At 42.8% G+C, this 9,709-nt stretch overlaps 1 protein-coding gene across 2 annotated transcripts; it reads left to right on the top strand.

The window, feature by feature from the left end:
• Nucleotides 1-125: 125 nt before the first annotated feature.
• sec14l7 (SEC14-like lipid binding 7) lies at nucleotides 126-9,219 on the top strand. 2 transcript variants are annotated; one of them, XM_030341286.1, is made up of 12 exons: nucleotides 126-277; nucleotides 696-771; nucleotides 3,400-3,443; nucleotides 3,818-3,880; nucleotides 4,704-4,892; nucleotides 5,428-5,523; nucleotides 5,857-5,917; nucleotides 6,218-6,301; nucleotides 6,404-6,510; nucleotides 6,802-6,941; nucleotides 7,318-7,478; nucleotides 8,119-9,219. In XM_030341286.1, exons 1-12 carry the CDS (start codon nucleotides 224-226, stop codon nucleotides 8,220-8,222), a joined length of 1,179 nt encoding a protein of 392 aa, XP_030197146.1. In that variant the 5' UTR covers nucleotides 126-223; the 3' UTR covers nucleotides 8,223-9,219. The 2 variants fall into 2 exon arrangements, with proteins under 2 accessions (XP_030197146.1, XP_030197147.1); XM_030341287.1 differs by having other exon boundaries at nucleotides 164-277; nucleotides 627-771.
• The last annotated feature ends 490 nt before the right edge of the window (nucleotides 9,220-9,709 follow it).

The raw sequence follows: 9,709 nt of genomic DNA on the forward strand, positions 1-9,709 counted from the left end.
TATAAGTAGGCCTATAACCAGAAATAACGTCTAAGTGACTTAAAAACTTAAAAAACGTGTATATAGAAGTGGGAGAGGCCCTCGGGGGCCCATATGATTAGTCTCTATTGGAAGGGGCGAGGGGCGGATCTATAACGCTGTATAGAGATTCCCTGGAACCAAATAGAGATCACCAATGCCACCTAAGTTCTGTTGCCTCTGTGCGTAAAACCTGACCGACGCCATGAGTGGGAGAGTTGGAGACCTCAGTCCGAAACAGGCAGAAATATTATCTGAGGTGGGTAATCCGAAATATAATAATACCAGGATCTATCTGACATTTTCTGTTCATACACCACTTTACTTTTTAGAAACGGTGAGCATAACTGGTCAACACATACATAGATGCGCAACGTTTACTATGTAGCCTACTGATAAAAATAAAAGTCAGGGCATGCTGAAAAACACATTCTAACGTTATTATTAATGTAACTTTATTTTGCTGCAAACAAAAACAGGAAAATAACTTGCCTATGCCTAATGAGTTAGTAGGACTATCATCAGATAATGCTCCCACTTTAGTTTTAAGCTAGGTTGACTTGTCGCTCGTTCTTAGCTTTTATTTTGTCAATTGTGTTTGTTTAAAGTGACCGGTCGACCCGATGTGTGTTCCTGTGTTGTGTGCTGACCCATTGCTGCTCCTCTCCCGGTCCCAGTTTAGGGAGAGAGTTCGGGACATCCTCCCAGCCCTCCCGGCTCAGCACGACCACTACCTACTCCGCTGGCTCAGAGGTGAGAGACCCGGGTTGTATTCCCATAACGTCAATCCCAACCACTCGCCACCACTAGCACGCTTGATCGACGGCCAGTTGCTCCTCCGCTGGGTTTACCATGGGCTTTTACGTTAATTGTCTATATTGTTTTTGTATTTTTTTGTAATATTTTTGAGGCTGTGCGGTTCTCCTGTCAGACACGTCTATGACGTAGCCCGTAGCCGTCTAAATCTTGATCCCAGGTCACTGAGGTGAACCCTTGAAGCTTCAAAACGAGTCTGCGGATTGATTAATGCTCAGTGCTACTCACTAACAGGCCGCCAACCTTGTCCCATAATTGAAGTGCGTTAGCAGCTCAGTTCAGACTGATGTCCTGTGAATGTCAAGATTCTGTCCCTTTGGAAAGGAACAGGTTAAGCTGTGTTAGGACTCCTGTAACTCCCTGGCCTGGGGGATAGAAGAATGTGGTTCAGTCTCTCTCACTATAGGCTGTTGCTGCTGTCGGTCAAAGAAAGGGCTGTAGGAAGCAGTGAACTATACCAACCAGAACAAGCAGGTGTGCCTCACGGTCTTATTATGATATAATATGACATTAATACAGGCCTAGGTTATGCCCAAGGTATAGCATATAGCTAGGAGGGCAGTTGTACGGAATTTGCTTCCACCCCCTCTAAATGAAAACCAGAACGTTAGGCTTAAAAATAAATAAATTCATCAATTAATGAACACATATCACGTGATGGCCCATCAGTGATCAATTAAATTAAATTCAATCATTACATCCTCCAACCATTTCATCTTTAAAATTATAAATAATGAGGTCTGTTGTCATAATACTATAACGAGAGGAATGTGGTGATAAGAAAGTACTTTCACTAGGCTGATGCATTGGTGGGGTGACGTCATTGATTGCATTAGCATGACTAAAGGGTCATCTAGGTGTGTCTTCTCTTCAAGACCATAGTTCTCCTGTCCCTGAAAGTGAGAGTCTGTCAGCAACAGGCGATGAGAGACATTTCAATTCCATCCAATTAGATCTGATTTTTCTGTTTTAGATCGCATTCATTTGAACCACATATTTTCTAAAGGGGGATTTCAATTTGAATTAATTCCTAATTTGTGATGATGATACTGTAAATGCATTTCATCATCACATATGAAGATCTTATATCATGCGTATTAAATATACGTATTTATTTATAATGTCATTCCGGTGAGATTTTATCACGACTCAGATGGTGAAATTCCTTCAAAGACTGATGAATGTGAAGTCCGAACACTAGCTCCCTCCCTGTCCAACAGGCCGTCCCTCTCTGTTGACATACCTGGGATGGCAGGTCTGTTGATTCAGGCTCTGACCCACAGTTCTAGGAATTTGAATCGATAACCCCCTCCCCGCCTCCACATACACACACACACACACACACACACACACACACTGATATTAAATATTTGCATTAGCTTAAAAAAATTAAGTCAGTCCAGTAGCATTGCTTCACTGAGGTAAAGAACATGTAGAGTACATGGTAGTCCATTAAGCTATTGCATATATTTATCTTATACAATTTTAAAATCCCTTTTCCAACAATGTATTCAAAACGCTTTAAAATGTAACCCATGTTTCAGCATGGAGATGATAGACTAAACAGGGAAAGGGGAAACTAATATGTCCCCATGATTACCCGTCATGTTATGGACATGAAACATGATATGAAACATCCACTTGATGCAACGCACCATCTGTAATGATTCGCTGAGTGGTTTGCAAGCCCTTCCCCATTAGTGGATAAACATTAGTGTACATTTGCTTCACTCAAGACAGCCTCCATCTACACAGGTTATTTTTGAAACACTATTAAGTATCTTTTGCACACAACAAAACAGATCTATCAGGTTACATTCAATTTATGGTTGCCCACCAGGAAAGGTTTGGGGTCAAGTGAAGTGAATTCTTTGCCTTAACCCAGCGTTCACACCACGTTAGACCTGTTTAGGATCTCGTTTCCAATAGTGACTGGGCCAAGGAGGCAGCCTAAATAGTAGTAACTGACCTCAACATTAAAAAGAAACCACCTCCCAGAGCTCAACACACTTAAAACCACCTAAAATATTTAAAAACCAAATAGCACCCATTGATTTGCTCACCATTGCACTTAAAAGGGTTTTACATTCTAAAGGTTGTCCAGTTGTCAGTAAGCCTCTTCCCGGGAAGGAGCAGCTCTAGGAAGTCGGATCGATAGCTCCTTCTCCTCACGGCCACTGTGCTTGAAAAGGAACCATTGATTTTCTGAATTCTTCTAACCTGCTACAGAGGCCCGTTTGTTTGTTCGCTCTGCATGTCCGTTGACCTCTTTATGAATACAAAATACAGGTTTAAACTGGTACAAAGGTATCCGACTCGGTCACTGTAGCCACCCATTCATCCAAAACCATCCACCCAAGGCATAGGCATTTTCTCTCTCTAAGTCAATTGAGAAAAATCTATAATCAAATTTAAAAGCTAAAAAGCAGTCAGAATTACCAGAGAGCCGATTGAATCAGTGGAGGTTGAAGATCTCTGTTTGTGTTAACCTCTGGAAGGGATATAACTGACAGTACCTATGCCAAGTCTCTAATGTTATAACTAATAACAATCTTGTTCTTCCAGCTCGTGGTTTTAATGTAACCAAATCGGAAGCAATGATCAGAAAGGTATGATTATTGTATTTTTGCCTTCTTTAACAATATAGGTAGTATTAAATAGTAATAATTGGGAACTTTGACCTGTCAATATGACCTAGATAGATATCTTATAATGTTTTTAATATTTTATTACATAAGGATGATAATAATCATGTAATTGAAATATTATTGCAATGAGATCAAATAGACTGCTGCTTTGTTGAAATTAGGTTACTCTTTAATCTGTCCTACAGATGATCGCCCTCATGCTAAATATATTGTACAATATATTTATATTTGAGTATCAATATTTCATATTAAAAGTCCATTAGTTTCTATATGAGAAACCAATGCTATTCTCCCCCGACTACGTTTATACACGTGTGTTCTGTTTCTTCCTGCAGCATGTGGAGTTCAGGAGGAAAATGAGGGTAGACGCCATCATCTCTGAATGGGACCCCCCCGAGGTAAACCTTCTGCAGAGCGCCGTCTCAGCTGTCCAATCAGATTATACCTCCGTGGACGTTAGCCGTCGTAGGTACGCCATATGGTCTCCACGGTGTTGCCTGCTTTCATGTTTCTGCATCTGTGATTCTGAGCATTGTCTGGCAAAACTCATTCATTCATTCATTCAGGGATTTCTGGTGATCTTAATCATGGTGTACAAATGAACCTACTGTGAATGTGAACCTCCTTAACTAGTCCGTCATTAATTGAACAGGGACAAAAAACGTCCCTTGAAAGACCAAGCCCATTGCCCTGTTGTCTGTGTATAGTGTACACAGTTGTATGTACACTATACCAAATTGATGGCCTCTGTGGGCGACACTAGTGACGTACAAGAACACAGAAGTGTGAATGCCAATTTATACTTCTGTGTCACCATCTGGTGAACCGTGTCTTATTTCAATGTTGTCGGATGAAACTATATTGGTGATAATATACCTCTCTCATCTCGCTCTCTGTCTCTTTCTCCATTCTCTGTCTTCTCTCTCTCTCTTATGTGTGTTTCTCTATCTGTCTCTCTACCCCCCCTCTCTCCCCCCCCCCCCTCTCTCTCTCTCCCCCCGCCCTCTCTCTCTGTTTCTCCCTCTCTCCCCCCTCTCTCATTCTGTCTCTCTCTCTATCTACCCCTCTCTCTCTCTCTCTCTCTCTGTTTCTCTCTCTCCCCCCCCTTCTCTCTCTCTCTCTCTCTCTCTCTCTCTCTCTCTCTCTCTCTCTCTCTCTCTCTCTCTCTCTCTCTCTCTCTCTCTCTCTCTCTCTCTCTCCCTCCCTCCCTCTCCCCCCCAGGTCATTAAGAAGTATGTCTCTGGCGGTATGTGTGGCTACGACCGTGAGGGGAGCCCTGTGTGGTATGACGTCATCGGGCCCCTGGACCCAAAAGGCCTCCTCCTGTCCGCCACCAAGCAGGACTTCCTGAAGACCAAGATCAGACACACAGAGATGCTGCACAGGGAGTGCTGCAGGCAGTCCGAGAAGGTACATCAATGCATACTTAGCAATGTGTTAACACTGCCCCACTGGTTAAGATGAAAAAACAATAGTTTGTACAATGTTATTTGTTGATTTTCCCCCTAGTCGCCTCTTCTCCCTTCTCCTCTCCCCCTTCTACCATCTGCTCTCTTCCCTTCTGCTTCTCTCCTCTCCTCCCTTCTCCTCTCCTATCATCTTATCCCTTCTCCTTTCCTCTCTTCTTCTCTCCTCTTCCCCCTTCTCCCCTCTCTTCTCTTCTCCTCTATTCTTCTCTCCTCTTCTCCCTTCTCCTCCTCTTTTCTCCTCCCCTCTCCTATTCTCTTCTTCTCTCCTCTCTTCTTCTCTCCTCTATTCTTCTCTCCTCTCCTCCCTTCTCCTCTTCTTACTTTTTCGTCCTTTCCTCCCTTCTCCTCTCCTCTGCAATTCTCCCCTCCCCTCCCCTCCTCTCTGCTCCTCACCTCATCTCACCTCCTGTCTTCCCTCCCCCCTCCTCTTGCCTTCCCTCCCCTCTCTGCATCTCAATACTGCTCTATAACAACAGCTAGGAAAGAACGTGGAGGCCATCACTCTGATATATGACTGCGAGGGTCTGGGCCTGAAGCACATATGGAAGCCAGCTATCGAGGCGTATGGAGAGGTACAGCACCGATACTGTCACATATCACGTCACATATGGACGTAACATGGCGACATGAAACACAAAGTCACCATGGACCATTGATGGAGTCAGCAAAACTAATCGGTAGCGGATCGGAATGACATTGTGACCACTGATTAAGGGTATGACGTCTTTGGCGTCTTTTCTAAAGTACTGCCATTACTGACATTTAAGTCCTGAACAACTATTACACGTGCCTCCACATTTCCTTCTACATTTAAGACCTGCCCAGAAACCCTTTTTTATTTCTTGGAAATGTGGTTTATTATGGAGGTGTTCACTCCGGCTCTTCGTTCTCCACCTCTCCCTTAGATCCTCACCATGTTTGAGGAGAATTATCCAGAAGGTCTGAAGAGAGTATTTCTCATCAAAGGTATTTTAGCTCTACATGTCCATTTGTGTGTGTGTGTGTCTCTTTAAGCGCCAGTATTTTTCTTGTTGACTATTTGCTTTGGATAAAAGCGTCTGCCTAAACGAGGATAGTCTTGTAGAAATTAGGTTGTTCAACTCTTAGTCCAAAGTTCTGGGTTCGATCCACAATGTCCTCAGTCTACCTGTAGTCATCCCAGTGCGAGCTGCCTTAAGGCAGATGAATTCACTCTGTTACTTTGGAGAATGCCAGATGACTAAATATAAGATGAAGTAAATTTAATCTCGCTTCTTATCTCCTCAGCACCAATGATGTTTCCGATGGCCTATAACCTGATCAAACACTTCCTGTGTGAGGAAACCAAGCGAAAGATCATGGTCCTGGGAGGTACTGCTTCAACACTCTCCTTCCTTAGGGAGTGTGACATCCTCTCTACATTCTTTCAGATATTAAGGAAATCTTACATCATCGTTCTGCTTTAAAAACCAGGCAACTGGCAAGAGGAGTTGCAGAAACACATCAATAAAGACCAGCTTCCTGTCATCTATGGCGGATCGCTCACCGACACGGACGGAGACCCTCGCTGTCGGACCATGGTGGGAAAAACCTGGGAATCTGCATCTTCAAACTGTTTAAAAATCCTTCCATTTGTGACATCACAAGTGGGATTTTGCAACCGGCTGGACGGAGTTGTTGATTGGTGGACTGTAAGAGGGTTAACCTGACCACAGAGCATCTCAGCTTCAGACAGAGCTGGAAACTCCCACTTGTGATGTCACAAACGGCTAGATTATCGTTAAAATTCGACCTGGTGGTAAAATAGCGGCAACATAATCCGTAATACTAACCATAGTAATTACGGTGTGTTTCCGTCTCTGTTTGGGCAGATCAACTACGGCGGCCCGGTGCCCAAGTCCTACTACGTGCGTGACTCGCTGAAGGTCACCTACGACACCAGCGTCAGCATCAGCCGGGGCTCGGTGTTCGACCTGGAGTACAACATCACCGTGCCAGGCAGCATCCTGAGGTACGCCGCGGCAGTATCACCGCCTCGCCTCGTCTTGGGCCCTGATCAGATGTCATCGACTATTGCTTTTATTCAATCGAGCAAAGTTGGAACCACGTACATTCATAAATATGACGATGTGAGGGAGTGTCCACCCTGATCCATACTGGATGGAGGGTGAGTGTGTCTAGCTACGCTACGCTAGACACACACACACCAGCCCACCAAGTGGACTCTACTGTACCAACTGATCCATCCTGCATGGATCAGGAAGGACGCTCCATCACACTTGTGATGTCACAAATGGGCCCGACTTTAGAAGGGCTTGTGTGACGCCTCATCAATAAGGGGGTCCAACACGGGCCCCTCAACGCCGGGACCTCCCAACTCTTTGCAGGTGGCAGTTTGCGAGCGACGGGTCCGACATCGGCTTCGGCGTGTTCCTCCGGTGCCAGGAGGACGGGGACGGCGGTCAGCGCCAGGTGGTGCCTAGCGAGCGCTACAACGCACACCTGGTCCCAGAGGACCAATCCCTGCTCTGCCCTCAGCCCGGCACATGTACGTTGAAACACATACTATAGACTATAGACTATAGACTATAGACTTGAGACTTTCAGAACCGGCACCTGTAGGTTGAAACACAGAGAGAGAGAGAGGAAGATAGACTCTCAGAACCGGTTTTGTTGAATGTACCTCTAAAGTGTAGCTCTAGGATTCTGTTTCTTTAAGCTAATTTCTTATTCTTGTTGTGTTGCTTTCCCTTTGGCACTCAAGTTTGGTTGAGAAAAAAACAATGTTTACAAGGACAGTTTACGTAATTAGAACCATCTTAATTTGCCATACAAACAACAATAATGTAATATTTTCATAAAATCACTAAATCCAATTTTCTGCTGGCAGGAAGGCACTGGTTTGATTTCCTGTCTTTTTCTGTAGACTTCTTTGAGCAAGATGTTTAAACCCCTGCTCATAAAAAATGACATGTATATATAGAGCTGCATGGACTGTTTGTCACTTTGGATAAAAGGTCTGATATATATATATATATATATATATATATATATATATATATATATATATATATATATATATATATATATAAAATCCAACATCTTAATCTTGAAGATGATATCTTTGATCTTATAAAATGGTGTACATAATTCAGTGGATCTGACCAGTCATCCTCCTGTGGTTTCAGACGTGCTGCGCTTTGACAACAGCTACAGTATCCTGCACTCCAAGCGGGTCAGCTACAATGTGGAGGTCCTCCCCCCGTCAGAGGGTCCGACCCCGGGCCCCTGAGGCCCCCCCTGGGCTGGTGCCAGGCTCCAGTGAGGCCCCTCAACAAACCTCCCTCTGAAACATTCTCATCTTTCATTCAATACAATCCAGATGGAGCGATAGTCCCAACACAGTGTAAAGCCCTTACCCACAACGACAGTCTCATGGGCCTTCACAGGCCCACTCTGTACGACACCCCCTCTTACCCTAAAGGGAAGAGGAAAATCTCCCCAAAAACGGAGAGGGAAAAGCTTGAGGAGCCGGATGGGGTACTACCTTCAGTGCTGCTGAGGAGGGCAACAGGTGCAGACATGTAGGAGAGGTAGGATGAAACAAGCAGAAATGCATGTAAGAAGGTTATTATATTACTATTATTATAATAATGGTATTATTATTATGAGAAAATGTTTCGAATTGTAATTGATTAAATACAAATTCAATTATGGTGCTAGTCTTTGCACCACACACCAAGATCAGACAAAGTGTGATCTCTGTGTGATCTTAGGAAGAGATAGAAAATATTATCTGTGTAATGTAATAATTTAGACGGAGTAAAAAAAACACATGTATATATTAAGCTTTTTTTCAATAACTTTGTAATTTTCTTACTCTACAGAGTTACTATTTTGCGTTACCAAAATATCTAGGATACAATAGGAGAGATTTGTTGAAGAGAGATTTGTTATAATGGAATGTTACAGTTATTTTTCTTCTAAAAATAAATCAAACAATTATTAGTATTATGGTAACGTTAAATACTGAATCATCATTACGTCATCAGTATTACATTTTAGAATTATTAAAAAATGTTGGGAGCATTGAAGTGACTCCTATTGACTCTTAAAATAAAAGGATGCAGTGAAATCGACCACTAGGGGACGCTGACAGCTATGGTTAAATGTATTTTTTGTGTCAATGACTTTATTACATAATTGTCTGTCATTGAAATGTTGTGACTATTAAATAGCCAATTTTTGAAAACATAGGTATACAGTTAAATAAAAACGAATATAACATGTGATGTACCTTTTATTTACTAGTTTGAGTATAAATAAAATATATTTTGGTTATTTCTTTATTTCCAAGTCAGCATTGTTACCGCAAAATGAAAACACAGATGGAGCGCAAAACAGGCATAGGCCTATAGACGACGGATTGGTTGATAGATACATATAGAATGATATATATATATATATATAGATAGATAGATAGATAGATAGATAGATAGATAGATAGATAGATAGATAGATAGATAGATAGATAGATAGATAGATAGATAGATAGCGACGCATAATACATGTTACTGCATAACCCTACCCAAATGAGCCCAACGTTATTAAAACGATAACAGTGTTTGTGTCTGTGCTTTGAGACACTACCGGTCCGCGGTCCGGACCGGATTGGGGACCAACAACATTGCACTGTGTGACGCTTGCCAAAAAAAAAAAAGATGACATAATACTAATAACCGCTGACTCAGCTCGAGCCGCCTTCACCCTGCAGCTCGT

Source organism: Gadus morhua, chromosome 19 (genome assembly GCF_902167405.1).
Source record: "Gadus morhua chromosome 19, gadMor3.0, whole genome shotgun sequence".
NCBI classification, from domain to species: domain Eukaryota; kingdom Metazoa; phylum Chordata; class Actinopteri; order Gadiformes; family Gadidae; genus Gadus; species Gadus morhua.